Here is a 16608-nt window from a genome sequence, read left to right as displayed (position 1 = left end):
AGAGTTTTATTATTACATACTGGGACATTGGTCTGTTCTCCTTGATCTTGGAAGGGGTCCTCTTGGCCTCTAGGACACAAATGTTTGTTTCATTTCCCAGATTAGGGAAGTTCTCAGCTACAATTTGCTCAAATTTATCTTCTAGTTCTCTCTCTCTCCACCCCTTCAGGGATCCCAATAATCTGACACTGGAACGTTTCATGGTGTCATTGATTTCTGTAAGTCTGTTCTCATGGATTTTAAGCTGTTTGTCCCAGGCCTCCTCCTGTTCCTTCCTTTCTATCAGTTGATCTTCTAGATCACTAATGTTCTGCCTCATTTACCCTAGCTATTAGAGCATCCAGTTTAGACCACATCTCATTCATAGCATTTTTAAGTTCGGCCTGATTAGCTCTCATTTCTGCCCTTAGAGATTCTATTTTGCTCCTAATGGTTTTCTCAAGCCTAGCTATTGTCTTCATAATTGCTACCCTGAAGTCTATTTCTGACATATTGCTTATATCCATATCCATTAGGTCTGCGGGAGAGGCCATTGTCTCTGGTTCTTTTCTTTGTTGGGAGTTCCTCCTCCTAGTCATTCTGTTGAGGGGTCATTGAGGGATGTACAGAGTTGAAAATATCAGCCACAATCCAGGCAAGATGCACACTGGGAAAGTCTGGAGTGGTCAGAAGCCACCACCGAAAAAACAAGCCAAAATGAAACCCAAGAATAAGATTTTTAAAGTTAAAATTGGGGGGGGGGGGTGAGAGGAGGCTATAATTTCTCAATGTGGGCAAGGTAGGGTGTTTCAGTTCCTCCTGGGTATATTTTGTTCTCTTTGTTAGAGAACACTACTTCCCAGAGTTACAGGGAAATTAAAACTGATATTTTATATATATATATATATATATATACACACACACACACACACACATATATATACACACACACATATATACACACACATATTATATATGTGTGTATATATATATATATATATATATATATATAGGTAGTTTTGAATAGAGGAAAAAGGACTACATTGAAGCTTATATGTATATTTATAAAATATATACATATATGTATTTTATATACATATATATGTGAAAGAGTACAAGTCAAAAAGCTACTATGGAATATGTTGTATTAAACATCTAGTTGAAATGAGAAATAGGTAAAAAGAAAAAAACAGAGAAGAAACATGAGAAAGAATTAAAAAAAAAAAATTGTATCTGAGAAATACACAGGCCATGAGGCAACACCAGAACTCAATATACTATTTTCCCCTGGTGTTGGGGTTTTACGAGTTTTATGGGGACGGAAGGGTTGCCCTCCTCTTGTTCTCCCAGCTTGTCTTCTGGGGGAGAGGCCTGCTGGGTTGTACGTCAGGCAACCCTGCTTGGAGGGAGTTGCCCTGCGCCCTATCAGGGGACTGGGTTCTGTGGAAACCGGGTTTTTGAGCTTTTGTTCTCTGGCGGCTTTTCTTGCCTTCTCGCCTTTTGGGAGGGTCAGAGCAAAGGAAAATGTCCGCACCCAAACCTCTGCCCCAGGGCAGAGAAGTCACACACTGCTCCTCTCTGAACAATTCGGAACACGCAACCTCCCTTTCTGTAAACACCGTGAAAACCGCAGCCTCCCTCAGGCGAGGGAAGCCCCCAGCGACCCTCTCAGCAGTTGACTGAGGCCCCCACTTGTCTCTGCCCTTTGTGCTTCCTGGTCCTTGCACACCCATGGCGGCAGCGGCCAGGCCCCAGGTCCAAAGTGGCAGCGGCGGCAGCCAGGCCCTAGGTCCGCCAGCGTGGGCCGTGGCAGCGACAGCAGCGGCCGGCTCCAGGGTCCACAATCAGCTCCCGGACCCCGTCTGAGTGCTGTTATCAGGCTTTTCCCCTCCAGCTGCCACCATGTGCAAGCTATCCCCGGCCCCCCAGCCCAGGACACTTTTGCGCTAGGGTATTATATTACTTTCCAGTGGCCAGCTTCTGGCGGCTCCCTCCCCCTTCTGTTTATCCTCCTTTATGGGTCCACAGAATCACAACTCCGTCCTTCATACCTCAGGGCCGCTGATCTTCTGCCCCAGTAGAGATCCAGACATATATTCTTACATCTCAGGCTGATTTCGTGCCTATTCAGAATGCCTTGGTAGATATCCAGCTAAATTCAGGGGACCGGTTGAAACGGCGTCCCCCACTCCTCCGCCATCTTGCCCCTCCCTCCACAGGGATGTCTCCCTGCCACTACCTTGGAATTCATTAGGCTGCAGATATGTGTGGGGGCTTTGAGGGCACAGAAGAGAGATGTCTCAGTCCTTTCAGCTCCTGGCAGTGGCCATTATTCCTTGCCTTGTGCCTGTATCACTCCAGTCTTTGCCTTTATGGTTGCATTGTTTCCTCCTCCTCCTCAGTCTATGTCAAATCTTCTGTCTGGCACAGAACTTGGAGAAACTAAAGGAGGTGATTAGGAAGGTTTTCATGCTGCCCCATGAAAATAAAATGAGCCAGGACAGCCTTAATTTCTTTTTTTTTTTTTTTTTCATTTCCAGACATATTTTAATCCTATTCTTATAAACATATAAATCAATAAGTATATATGGACTTGTTTTGTATTTTTGTATTTCGTATAAATGGCACTAAATGATTTGTAATCTGCAACTTTTAGTTAACAAGGCTTTTGAAATTAATTTCTGATGGTTTTTGAAATCTAGTTTATTCATTTCAAGTATGAATAGCATTCCATTATGTGAATATAACACTATGTAGTATTATATATATGAATGTATCTATACATATATATGTGTATATATATATTTTTATATGGTGTGTGTATATATATACATATATATATATAATTTTTATATAGTGGACATATATATATTTTTTTCCTGTTAATGAGCATTTAGTTGTTTCCTTCCTCCCTCCCTCCCTCTTTCTTTCTTTCTTTCTTTCTTTCTTTCTTTCTTTCTTTCTTTCTTTCTTTCACGTCTTAGCTTGGATATCACCTCCCTCAGGAAGCCTTCTCAGATACTCAAAGACTAAATTAGTTGTTCTTGTGCTTCCATTTGTGGTTCAAGCTAGCACTTTGAATATTGCATTAGAATGACCTGTTTACATGTTTTTTCTCCCCATCTTCACTCAGCTTTCTAAGGAAAGATAAAGTGTATTTTTCCTCATTTTATATCCAATGTTGTGATGTTTTTATTGAATTAGTAGGTTCATGAAAGAGAAATCCCTAAGGAACAAAATAGGAAATTGGCATCTTGTAGGAAAGGATTTTCTTTTAGATATAAAGTAGTTACAATGCTAAAAGCTACTGGACAGTGGATTAAATTACAAAATAACCCCCTCTTTGGGAAATCCTTTATCTATGATACATATCCTTGTATATGCTTATATATAGAAATAACCCAGCCAGAGAAATTATGTAATGAATTTGCCATATTTTTTTCAGTATGATCAACTATGTGACCTACTTATTTATTTTGGTTAAACAAAATGGAAATATACTGTAACACAACAACATACTTAATATTCAAAGCTAAGAGTCATATTTATGGTTTTCTTTGTGTTCTTTTTATTCTTAAGTTTTGTTCTTCTTAATTTATTAAGGCATACTGTGACTATAGCATCTATTATAAATATACTGACAAGAAGATCTGGTACTGATTGGCAGACTTCAGCTGCCATCACCGAAAGTGGCACTTGAGGTGCAAGCAGGTTGTACCTTATTTCCTAGTGTACTACAGGCCTAGGGTGGCTGAGAAATCTTACTAATTAGGATTGATTAGGATTGATTCCTTTGTTTGCTCTTATACCTGGCATTTCCACTTTTACTACTATCAGTAGCTAGTCAATCTCAAATGTTCCCTTAAAAATCATGTAGAAACAAGAAGATTTTAAAAGTCTAACAGAAATGGAAAAAAACATGGTATTATGAATTGAGTCAGCAATGCCTTTTATTTTAAGGTGAAAACAGACTTATCTCTTTAGGAAGTAATGGAACATACCCTCAAAACTAAATCTTAAGCTTTAAAAAAATAATAATAATAATTTCACCAGCTTAGAAAGAAGCTTCATTGTAAATTATAGTCTTAATTGTAAGAACAATCTGGGCAGTTAAATTGACCATACCTAAAATTCTAGCTAAAACTCAGGATAATAGAGCTTGGTAACAAGAGCAATGGGATTAGAGAATAACTCATACGTTGAGTTTCCCAGAGTTTACCAATGATGTGAGTTAAGGCAAGTCCTTTCTCCCATGCTTCAGCTATGAAATGAATGGACTTGAAGGGAGAGACTAGGAAGAGTCTCTAGAAGTTCCTTTTTATTTGATAGCCCCTTGTAAAACAACCTTACATGATGCACAAAATATCTTGAAAATAGTACGCTACTCTAAAATATTGGACTACATTTAGTCAAAGGACAAGAGAATAACTAGCTTATGGATCCTCAACAAATATGTCACTATGAAAAAAGAAACTGAATATGAGATGCAGGTTAGGATATGGAATGGCAACTGTTTTGTTCTTTCATTATTGCTAGTACATGATAAAAAGCTGTTAGGAAATATTTTCTAGTCAATTCATACTCTTGGAGAGCAGAAAGAAATATACAGGGAAATCACAGTGCATTGAGGGACAAGTCTTTCCAAGAGAAAACCAGTGACACAACCAAGAGTACAAAACAGGCTTCTTAACTTCTGGGTCTTTTCTCTATATGCTGTCTCCACAGTTTTCACTAATAGGTTATAATAATTTTTACTTAGTGAGGCATATTTTGGCAAATAGAGACGGGAAGGGGTTGATTAATTTTGACATTTTTACCAAAAACCACCACAATGTTTACCAATGATATCAATATGAGTCATCAAATACACTACTTTTTCTTCATCATTTAAAGAACAGGTCTAGGCTGCTGCTAGTCAATATCATTTTTCAACACTTATCTGACTAATCATGACCTTTCAGGCATCTGTTATAACCTGTACTGCAAGCTGTGTATTCTCATTCAAAGAAAATCTGGCTAGGGATTCACAGATGTATTACAATGGGAGAAATTATATGGAAATACAAATAGGCTTCATGATCTTGGGACTTCGTGAAAAAGGAAAAAAAAAAAACCAAAAAACAAAAAACTACCCCACATAAATAATGTGCCAGGAACAGAAAGCTATTCACAGAGGTATTCTACAGCAGACTAAATAAAATACACAGATTATTTTTTTCAAGGTAAAAAACAAACAAAACAAAGCACACACACACACACACACACACACACACACAGTTCTTCTTGTGAGATGTCCTCCATCACAGCATGTTAATAAACCTCACCCTCCACTGCCAATTAAGATTTAGCAGGGACAAGTCTTGTCCAAGCAGTGTATTGACAGTCAACCCATATGGATAGATAAAGTGCCAAATTACTTTGGAAAGCAGAGTCATGCCCACGGATTAACGAAAAGATAATTTGTATTCTAGCTTTTGTGGCATCAAACTCAGAACTCATTTACTACTGCAAAATCAGATCATCAGCCTTAGGAAGGTTCAGCTTAGTTCAAAGCACTGACCTGCATTTTTATGGAGACTAACTTTGGAAGGGATTTATGTATATATTCAAGCAAACCTTTACCTGCACAAGTTTGATTGGATTCGTCTTCGTTGCTTCCACAATCATTAGCTCCATCGCAGAGCCATCTCTTGGGGATACAGCGATTATTCCTGCATTTAAACTGATCATCAGGACAGCTATGATTGACTGGGGGAAGGGGAATGGGGGGAGGGTGGAGGGAGAGGAAAAGCAAGTTTAATAATTTAAAATTGGATAAAATTATGATTATTTTGTTATAGTTACAGACAACTTTCAGTAATTATAATATTATAGTACAATAAATGCCATGGCTTCTTTCATTCATTGTTTCATATTTAATAGAACATATTAATATTTGAGGCTCTGTGAAAATGTAATACTTTTATAGAAGACGCCAAGTAAATGAAATCTCACATAAAAGGAAATATATTCATTTGTTCATGTCTTCACTAAAATCAACTGTAACACTAAGCTTGTTTTCCTATCCATTATTACAAGTAACTCAATTTCAGAAATTTTACCAAAAACATTTAAAGTGACCTCAAATTTTAACATGAAACATAACAAGTGTGTATCAAATAATTCAATCATATATCAAAAAATACATTTTCTTAAGCCACACAATCTGTTCAGTACTTCTTTGAATTATTAAATAAGACTAATTTGGTTATGCTTTGCCCAGTGTTTCTTGGAACTGGAAGGAAAAAAAAATGCAACACTTGTGATTTGGAGTTGATGCTAAATATGAGATCCTGCATAATTTTAATAACAAAAATGACCATCCAGAGTTTTCATCCCTAGTACGAACAAATAAACATGCAACCACAAAAGATACTGAGGACAAGACCAATCCTCATATGGGAAGCCATGCACAGCTAAGGATTAAACCTCCAATATCTAAGCACAGCAGGAGGCCATCTTAAAGTTAACCTTCTGTGATTATTTTTCCTGCATCCTGGAGGCTGAATTCCTAACTGAATTGGCATGCTCCTCAGTATTTGTTTCACCGCTTCGCATTCTTTTTGAAGTAATTTTCCTTGTGTCTAATAGTTGCACTTCTCCATGATAAAAATAAATTTTGATATTAGTTTTACTTAGAATTTGAAAAAATAGCCATCTTTATCATGCTGTTGCATAGCAAATGTATGGCTTTCCAGCCAGTTTCTATAAAACACTATTTCTTTAAAGTAGCTTAGATGAGAAAGTGGTTTTATCACTTCTTTAGAAAGTTTTTATTCATGTGTAGTAAAAAAAAGGGGGGGAAGCCTTTGTTTTCTGGCATTTGAGCATGATTAACATTTTCTACTCACTTCAGGAAGTTTAGCAAGAATAGTTGTTTATGAGAATAAAATTCATCCAGTATATTAGAGGATCAAAATTTTAAAGTACCAAGATTATGCAAAAATACTTCAGTAAAGCTTGATCAAGCACTTTTGCAATTTTTATCAATGATGTAAATAAGAGTTCAAAAAGTATTGCATGGTACACTGGGTGTTATATGCAACTAATGAATCATCGAACTTTACATCAAAAACCAGGGATGTACTGTATGGTACAAACAAAAAGGAGGCATAAATACAACCCATAGTCCTGTAATTTGGAATTGAGACACTAAAGGATAGAAAGTGGAATGATAACAGAATTCAAGGGGAAAGCTGTTGGTATTTAATATATAAATGATCCTCTGAAATGAATGACATAGTGCTAGAATATTAACCATGAAACCTCAGGATTATAACACTGCTCAGAATCACTGCAAGTTTAGAAAAGATCCCATATTGCGGGAAGGTGGCCAGAGATGTTTAGTTTTCCTTTGCCCCTTTTGTTTAGTGATTTATTCTCCATGTGCTGGGTGTTATGTTAGACTCTGAGACTGAGACAACGTTAGACTCTGACACTACAACCTGATGTGCCTCCTCATGAAGACATCCATCTCTTAGATGCACCAGGTAAGTAAGCATATAATTGCAATATTGCTTGGTCACTACCATGATAAAGGAATATACATGAGATGTTCACTCCAACTGGGCTGTATAGAGAAGGAGATTTTTCAATGTTCACAAAAGACTTCCCTATAGAGGTCGTGGTAAACCATGGTGATTTCCATAAGCTGCAGTGTTACAGAGGAGAGAAACAAAAGGGTACATTTTAGAGATCTATTTGCACTCCAACTTGATATATCAGAACAAAGAAGGTAAATGTATGCATGGTAGGCATGTAAGACTAAAAATGCAAACATGAGACCTAACATGTTTATATGTGAATCAATGGATTTAAGAATTTATCTTGTTGGTTATGGATTTACTGAAATAAGGAGATTTGGTTTCATACTATAGATAACACTCTAGATGCAGTTTGGAAAAGTGGGTTTTAGTTAAAGAAGAAATAGTGGTAGGTATAATAGCAAGCACTTGCTGTGGTAATCTAGGATAGAAGACTAATTTAGCCAGTGAAGTTTGAGAGGAGGTAAAGATGAAAAATAAAGAATTGAATATGGACTATAAGTGAAATAGGAGACTGCAGAAAAAGCCCATAGTATAGGTTTGGGTAATGGTATGGGAAGTGATGAACATAATTAAGAAAAAGATCCTGACCAGGAATTTTAACACTATAAGTAACAATATGCAATGCCCCACATACTCATAGAGGAAATGAGTTTCTTTGTGAATTCGTGAAAAGAACAATCACACAGGGAGTAGCATGGACCTAAAGGAACACTACATGAATATTGTGATAAAATACTTGTGTTCTGCACAGGCGCACTGAGACTACGCTGATATGCAGGGAGCATTCACTAAAACCATGAATAAACATTGTGAGTCAGAAGGAATGAGGCAAGTAATTTAATCAATAAATAATACATCATTTGTGTAAAAGAGTTAAGAAAAAATACCCTTTATCCTTAGATGAAATGTTCCTCCCACTCTAAAATTTTTGTCTAATTTTATCAATTTAGAATTTAATATGTTATTTATGGATTTATACTTCATAGTATAGATATTAATAGGGTTGAAAACATGGAGCACATAATGTTGAAGTCAGAGTCCATGCTTGAAAATTAAGGGAAAGTAGTGTTATATTCATGTATTAATTACAGCTTATATATTCAACTGGAAAATATATTTTAAAAGCTCATATTCTTGGAGTTTTGTCCAAAAATACAGATAGTTGCATTATATAAATGCCTAGACCAATTCTGTCCATTATTTTAAAAAAAAATTTTTTATTCATTTATTTGAGAGAGAGAGAGCACGAGCGGGGGATGGAGAGTCGGGACAGTGGGGAAGAGGGAGAAGCAGACTTCCTGCTACGCAGGGAGCCAGACAACTCCATCCTGGGACTCCGGGATCATGACCTGAGCTGAAGGCAGACGTTTTACCGACTGAGCCACCGAGATGCCCCAATTGTGTCCATGCTTAACAAAAGATCTTTAAAACTTTATTTTTATAATCTTGGTTAAAAAAAAAAAAGAAAGAAAGAAAGAAAAGAAAGACAAGAAAATGGAAGACTGTCAATTAACTCAATTAGTTCAGCCATTTTAACTTGGAAAATGTCATCAATTGAATGAAAAATAACTTCCTTTTTAAAATAATTTATCTAGGTCAAATTAAAAGGCTAAGGATACATATATCCATCACACGCCTCTCTCCATATAAAAATATTCTATATATCTCGAAACTATTCCATTATGACTCTAATCAAATATATTCTCAAAACATTATTTCATGTGTTTCTCAAAGTGTCTTCCTTCCACATATGTGGGACAATCCCAACCTGAAACATGAAACTATTCCTGTTGTGGGAGATGATAAACAGCTAAATAGAAGCCAAAGGGGAAAAAATCAAACCTTGAATTTCTTTCTTTTTTTTTTTCTTTTTTAAGATTTTATTTATTTATTGACAGAGAAAGACAGCCAGTGAGAGAGGGAACACAAGCAGGGAGAGTGGGAGAGGAAGAAGCAGGCTCCCAGCAGAGGAGCCTGATGAGGCACTCGATCCCAGAATGCCGGGATCATGCCCTGAGCCAAAGGCAGACGCTTAACGACTGAGCACCCAGGCACCCCCAAACCTTGAATTTCTATCTGAGTGCCCCATATGTGTCTCCTACCATGTACCGAGCTAGTGAAGTTAGGTAATAACATGTTTCAAACCCATGTTTGTTTCTTTGGATCTTCTTCAAAGCCCTGTTGCCAAGGAGCAGTGGAGTGGATCGTGACCTTCTGTATGAGTAATTCTGACTTGAGGGAATTTAAATTGATGTTCCACATCTTTAAATTCAGAGATCCAAAGGGTCTCCTATAGCAACCTTCTGACAAGGGTGCGGTGGCACTGAGAGAACAGAAGAGGGAAGGAGAAGACTTCCGGAGCAACCAAAATGATAATATTAAAGATGTAAAAGCAGGACAAAAGCAGTGCTTTAAAAGCATGTGAGGAGACAATATAAAGTCTACCCTATATAAAAGGATGACTGAGGGAAAAAAAACTAAGTTCAATTTTTACCAGGTATTTTTAGATTTCACAAATTGCTTTGATAGTTCACATGCTAAAAGACTCAAGGAGGGTGCCTGAGTGGCTCAGTCAGTTAAGTGTCTGCCTTTGGCTCAAGTCCTGATCTCAGGGTCCTGGGTTCGAGCCCCGTGTGGGACTCCCTGCTCAGTGGGGAGCCTGCTTGTCCCTCTCCCTCTGCCCCTCCCTCCTGCTCGTGCTCTCTCTCTCTCAAATAAATAAATATAATCTTTAAAAAACTAAAAGATTCAGGGAAATGTACTATTACTTGAAGGAAAACATACAGCAATTTACTGAATCTTCATCACTTCCGTCTAGACAGTCATCATCACCATCACATTTCCAGCGAGCTTGGATACAGTGTCTGTTTTTACAGCGGAATTCTCCAGTTTTGCATATGTGAGGCAATATTTCTCCAGGATTAACTAGGATTAAAAAAGACATATGAACAATACTAGCTATATTCAGTTCATTACAATGTCAGCTTTGTTTTAATAACAAAACACTGATTCATTTCATTTTGTAAAAAATATGAAAACATCTTAACATTGCAGTGACAACCATCTCTGGAAAGGAGAAAAATTTAAGTTTTTCTGACAATTATTATTCTACTAAGAATTTTAAAGATTAATTTTAAACAACTATCACTAAAATAATAAGTAATACCAACAATAATAACAATACCACCTTATAGTCAGGTTAACTGTCTGGTTTTACTTTTCAAAGGGCTTTCACTCATAATCTCAATGATCATCATGACCCATTATAGGGTAGGCATGGCAAAAAATTTTACTTCTCTATTTTACAGATAAGTACACCCCAAATTAATCAAAGTGAAAAAATAAGGCAAGAGCACAGCCATGATGGTTATATTAACCTAGCTGGTCTGCAAGTGGGAGAAAAATTCAGCTCTGGTTAGCTATTCACAGAGGTATTAAGTTAATAAAAAATGATCTCATTATACATCCAGATTCTATGCAGTGTTTTCTCTATATACCCCGTATTCTCTAATCAAATGGTAGGGATTCAGTTGATTGGGATTTATTCACAAATTGAAAGTGTTATTATTATGATGAGTTTTGCTTTCTTTGAGTTGATTTCATAGGAGTCTACAAAGAGGAATATGTGGTAATGGTTAAAATAAATGATTTGTGTTTCATGGACTGAAATATATGTTGAACTATCAAAAGCTGGTTTATTGCTAAGAGAAACAAAAGCCTATCTTTCTATCCCAGTCTTTTTTGTGTGTGAGTCTTTTTTTTTTTTTAAGATTTTATTTATTTATTTGACAGATAGAGACAGCCAGTGAGAGAGGGAACACAAACAGGGAAGTGAGAGAGGAAGAAGCAGGCTTCCATCGGAGGAGCCTGATGTGGGGCTCGATCGCAGAATGCTGGGATCACGCCCTGAGCCGAAGGCAGACGCTTAACGACTGAGCCACCCAGGTGCCCCTCTATCCCAGTCTTGATGGCTTTAACCTTTATTTTGGATAACTCATTTGGATAGATGAACTGTCACAAAACCTATATACATGCCAGTAATAAGGGATGTTGAGAAAACATATTAGGCATTTCTAGAACGCTTTGTGTTAGCACTCCTTTAGTCCTTGTATTTCCCCTTCTCCAAAGAATGGAAGAGGGAATGTGACTCTTGAACCATAACTGTGGAGAATCTGCTTCAGAGAGTTATTCAGTGAGGCACAACGCATGAGGGTTTCTGTGGCTGGAAAAGAAAAACTGCCCATTAAATCCAGATTCTTAAGGCTTTAGGGTAAAACTAATCAGTATGGTAAATGAAATATTCAATTTGAACAAATGTAAGCTTGTGTCTTTTCTACCCCTCTCAGACAAGAAGACACTGTATGTAAGGACTGACAGTAATTTTGTCTCCCTTTTTAATTCTAATCCTTTTCAATAACAAAATACTGAAGTGGCAATTTCTCTAATGATATCATTTCTGAAAGTAAAATAATAATAATAATAATAATAATAATAATAATAATAATAATAATAATTGTTATCTATATAGAACAAGTCCTAAATAGGAAATGACAACAATATAAAAACAAAAAGGGGAGATCACTGGGTCTCCTATTCAACTCAAGGATGCCTATTTATAGCAGCAACTGGGAGAGAGGATAGTAACCAAAGCAAAGTAGAAATACATTGGGATATGTCTGGGCCTTTCTAGGATAGAGCTTTCCTCTCAAAATCTCTAGAATTGATCACTGATGACATGCAAACTTTCCTTATTTTGAGTCTCGAGTTTGCTCAATTGGACCCTAAGATTTTTAAGGATGGTGTAATTTCTTCCTTGAATCCATATAAACCCATCTTAAAATTGGGCATTTAATGAGGGGTATTTTGATTAATTTCTATTCTATAATGAGTAAGCTTAATGGTCAACAAACTCTCAGTTAAAAAAAAAAAAATCCAGTCAGACAAGAAACCTGATTTGCCATGTAATCATCTTCCTCTGAACTTAAGTTCAGCTTTAAGATCTTCTTTAGCTATATTCAGTTCATTACAATGTCAGCTTTGTTTTAATAACAAAAATACTGATTCATTTCATTTTGTCAAAAATATGAAAACATCTTATTGCAGTGACAACCATCTCTGGAAAGGAGAAAAATCTCTACAGTTGACTTCAAAGAAATGCTATTCAGTTGTTTCATAGCTTGAGGATTGAAAAATTCAAGAAACCATCTTTTTTTTTTTTTTCCTCTTCTGAAAACAGTCCCACCGATTTAAAAAGCTTGGCTTTCACATGGTCATTTGATCAAATAAACCCAACTGACAGTTTTAAGAAATGATCAAGGATATCCATATACAAGAGTGAAATTATAGCTGCTTCTGAACATTGCATCTTTATTAAAAATGAGCAAGATGTCTACTGAAAGACAAACTACTCCCCACAAAATTATATTTTAAACTAAATACTCTTTAACATAACCAATTTGGAGATAAGATCTTTAAGCCTGCTTAGAGTTTGAATGTTTTTCAAGTGATATTTAGATCATTATGGAAAGAATGCAAATAGGCAAAATTTTCAAACTTGTTTTAAACATGGTTTCCAATATGTGTGGATTGTTGGTTATTTTTAAATGTTATTTGCTAATACACAGGTGGCGATTTTCAAAACTACATGATGACAATGTCCAAAGTTTCATTTTCATTTTTCATAACAGTTATGAACAATTGTTTGAAAACCAATAGAGCCAACTTCCTGAGATAATTTCATCTTTTTATATTTATTGCTGTTATTGGTCTATATCAATGTCATTAGTATATATCATTATCATTTGTAACAGCAGTTAGACATTGCTTATATCTGGAAGAACAGATATAATGAAACATACACAAATATCTTTGACATTTTAAAGTGTGTCTGCAAGTCTTCTAGACCCTATAATTTGTTGGGCAAGAGGCATTTCTCCATGGCATTTCCATGTGTCTTGTGTCAGTTTTTATTCTGGACATTTTTTCAAGGGTGCTTATATAGCTAACAGCCTTGGAAGACAGATAATGCCATCTTCTTAGAGCAGTTTTTTTTATTTTCTTGGCCAAAATAGTAAAGATAATGTCTCCCTTTGGGGCAAAGGTTGGGCTGATTTTCTGGCAGACTCAAGCTTAGGGTTCTTCAGTGTGAATACAAATTCACTGTGTGGGCAGCATCCACCTAGACCTGCCTATGCATTGCCCCCATATGATTTGGGGCTGGGTGGGGCAAAGAGAATGAATATGAACATGAAACTCATGCTGCCTGCTGTGACATGAGCAAAAAAAACCTTCTGTGTCTGATCCAGGAATTGTGTGTCTTCTGTCAGAATCTATGAATCTTTGACAAGTTAACATGTTAGCTTGCATAGGGTAAAATCTCAGACCCTTCAGAATTGTTGACCTAATAGTGAATGTTTTTAAAAAAATACTGGGTTCTGATTTCCAAATTCTTTCAAGGTGTATGACATCATTGGTTTTTTTCTAGTCCTAACCCAAGTCTTCCAGATGTAACCAGTAGTATGTCACACAGAAACCATGGTAACAATGCTGTCAGGTATGTGCAGGATTTGTAATGATAGAAGACAGATGATTTTTGAGCTAGCAATGACCATTATCAAGAAAATGTTTAATGTGATAAGTTATAATCTGGATAAGATGGCAGCCTGAACAATCAAAAAGGATGGTCTTTTTCCAAGCGTTGACCTAACTCTGAAATTGGGCAGCAATGTCATTTATCGTGGCACCCCAGCTGATGGCCAGCCAATCTACCTACTTTTGTGAGAATCAATGAGATGATGAAGCAAGTATATTTGGCATCACATAAAAGAGCTAATAGCACCTAGAAAAAATAAAATTAGTATTCTGTATACCTTGCACAAACCTCTATAAAGAAGTCATTTTATAAATAAGTTTTATACATCTAATGTTTCCACTCAGAATTCTTGAATGTAAGAAGGACAATGTCACATACAGAACAGAATAATACCTAGAATAGAACGAAGCATAGGGTAGACATTAAAAAGTACTTGCTCCCTAACTTACTGGAATTAGCAGAGACATAATTCTACATTACAGCCATTTATTATAGTGAGAATTTTGATCTCTGGAGACTATATAAATATTTCAGGAAAACAATATCACTTCAACTGGCTCAAAAGCTAATAGTCTTCTACCAAGATCATGGGTGAAGTTAGTTTAATTGAAGGGGAAAAGATCCATACACAGATAAACAGAAAGAGTGATGAAGCTCCCCCCACACCAAAAAAGTGAATATATAGGAAAAGCTCCACGTATGTGACTTTGTTCCAATGTTTAATGTGACTGAACCTATGTAGCACTTGGGTGTTTAGTCAGACACATAGATTGCTTTCAATATATTAACAAGTTGCTAGAATTGCAAGCTGCTCCAGAGTTGTGCTTGCACCATGAATTTGAAAACTGATGCAGAACCTGTAATTCTACCACCAGGGTCACTTCTAGTAAAAATATTACAACATGATCTCACCAGTAAGGAAGCTGACAAAGTAATAAATAATCCTTTGATTGAACCAGGATCAAAAATAAAATGACATGAATCATAACATTCCCGGCAAGGAACTGTCAGGTCTCAAACATCCTATGATACCTGCTGTTAGAACATTGAAATTAGAAGGTCTCTGCATGACTCTTCCATGCACTGCAAAAGGAAATACGCATTCTAGAATTACTTTCCAGTAAAAACTGGGGATTGCCAGAGTTCATGTCTAGATCATAATGAAGTGAAGGAAGAAACCCTACTAATAGGTGGTTTATTTTATTTTAGTTTGAAATCAGCTCAGATTTGGATCTCAGCTCAGCTCCTGAGCTTAATACATATGTTCCTCACCTTGGTTTAATAAGCTGTGGTGCCCATGAACAAGTACATATGTTTGTCACTTTGCTTTTCTTCTTTTCAATACCAGTGTGGTAATGTATCTAAAGTAATCATTGTCTCTTCTGTCAACTGATGTTTTTTTATTGTTGACTGTATCAAAATTATGATAACTTAGTCATAAAAGCATGAGTCCTACTACAAAACCATAAAATGAAGTTTTCCTATGGTCCCTATACATTTCACATTAGGATATGTTTATTTAACAGATTGTTTGTTTTTGTATTTTGGGAGAATTTTTAACTATCCCTTTATTTGAGCAGAGGGATAAAAGAACCTAAAAGGAAACCTGAAATTGCAGTGTTTTTGATGCCTTTATATAAGCTTGCCTATTTAGGAAGGCAGTGCGAAAAATGCTGCTATGGGTTTTGAATTTTCTCCTTTAGATCATACCGGGATGACCTTTCATTAGATAGAGTGGTCTTCTGAGCAGCCAACCTAAGTGGTACATAATCTTCTGTGAGTTCCTATGCACAGAAGGCCATAAATATTCATCTGAATGGGGCTTCTAAACTTTTTACTGCCTTAAACTTTTTACTACACATTAGATTGCATATATCCTAGAACATAAGGCTTGTCACAGCTGAACAGATAAATGGCTTAGCCATAGTGGAGCACTGTTTTTGACAGAGGAATATATCTGGTGTTCCAGAAGGTAAAGAAGGTCACAGAGTACCACTGACATATAATTGTTCAATGCTACCCTTGGATGATCAATATTTTTAAGTTGCTCTCTTGGGAATAAGGCACATTGGAAAATTCTGTCTTTTCTTTCAGACGACTAAAGAGGAATTTAAAGAAGTACTGTCTTATTACTCCAGACAAAATTATCCCATTAAAAAAATATAACGACTATTTTTTTTTAGGAGCTTAACTTACTTTCTTGGGATTATCCATGTCTACATTTATTAGTTTTGTATATTGCATTTCTCCCCACAAAGGCATCAAAATAAATAAAAAATTCACTTGATAATTGATCCACTGGCTTTACATACGCTTCTCCAGGGCAGTCAGTTCCAAGTTACTATGCTACACTAGGTCTCATTTCTAACTGTGAAAGGATTTGCCCATGCCACACAAGATTCACAAGGACAAAGAGTCCAGCCTACTCTCATTCTTGATTCCTTCCAGGCA

At 36.4% G+C, this 16608-nt stretch overlaps 1 protein-coding gene across 1 annotated transcript in view; it reads right to left on the bottom strand.

Moving 5' to 3' along the window:
* LRP1B (LDL receptor related protein 1B) overlaps positions 1-16608 on the bottom strand; it is a 1456161-nt gene that overhangs the window by 680970 nt on the left and 758583 nt on the right. The window contains exons 15-16 of the mRNA XM_008695867.2: positions 10350-10490; positions 5602-5727 (exon numbers count right to left, since the gene is read on the bottom strand). Coding sequence (XP_008694089.2) covers positions 5602-5727; positions 10350-10490 — 267 coding nt within the window. The remainder of the gene's footprint in view (positions 1-5601; positions 5728-10349; positions 10491-16608) is intronic.

This window comes from Ursus maritimus, unplaced genomic scaffold, assembly GCF_017311325.1.
Source record: "Ursus maritimus isolate PB19 unplaced genomic scaffold, ASM1731132v1 scaffold_1, whole genome shotgun sequence".
Lineage (NCBI taxonomy): Eukaryota > Metazoa > Chordata > Mammalia > Carnivora > Ursidae > Ursus > Ursus maritimus.
The sequence above is the reverse complement of the archived record's forward strand: the minus strand, read 5'-3'. Positions and strand labels throughout refer to the sequence as shown.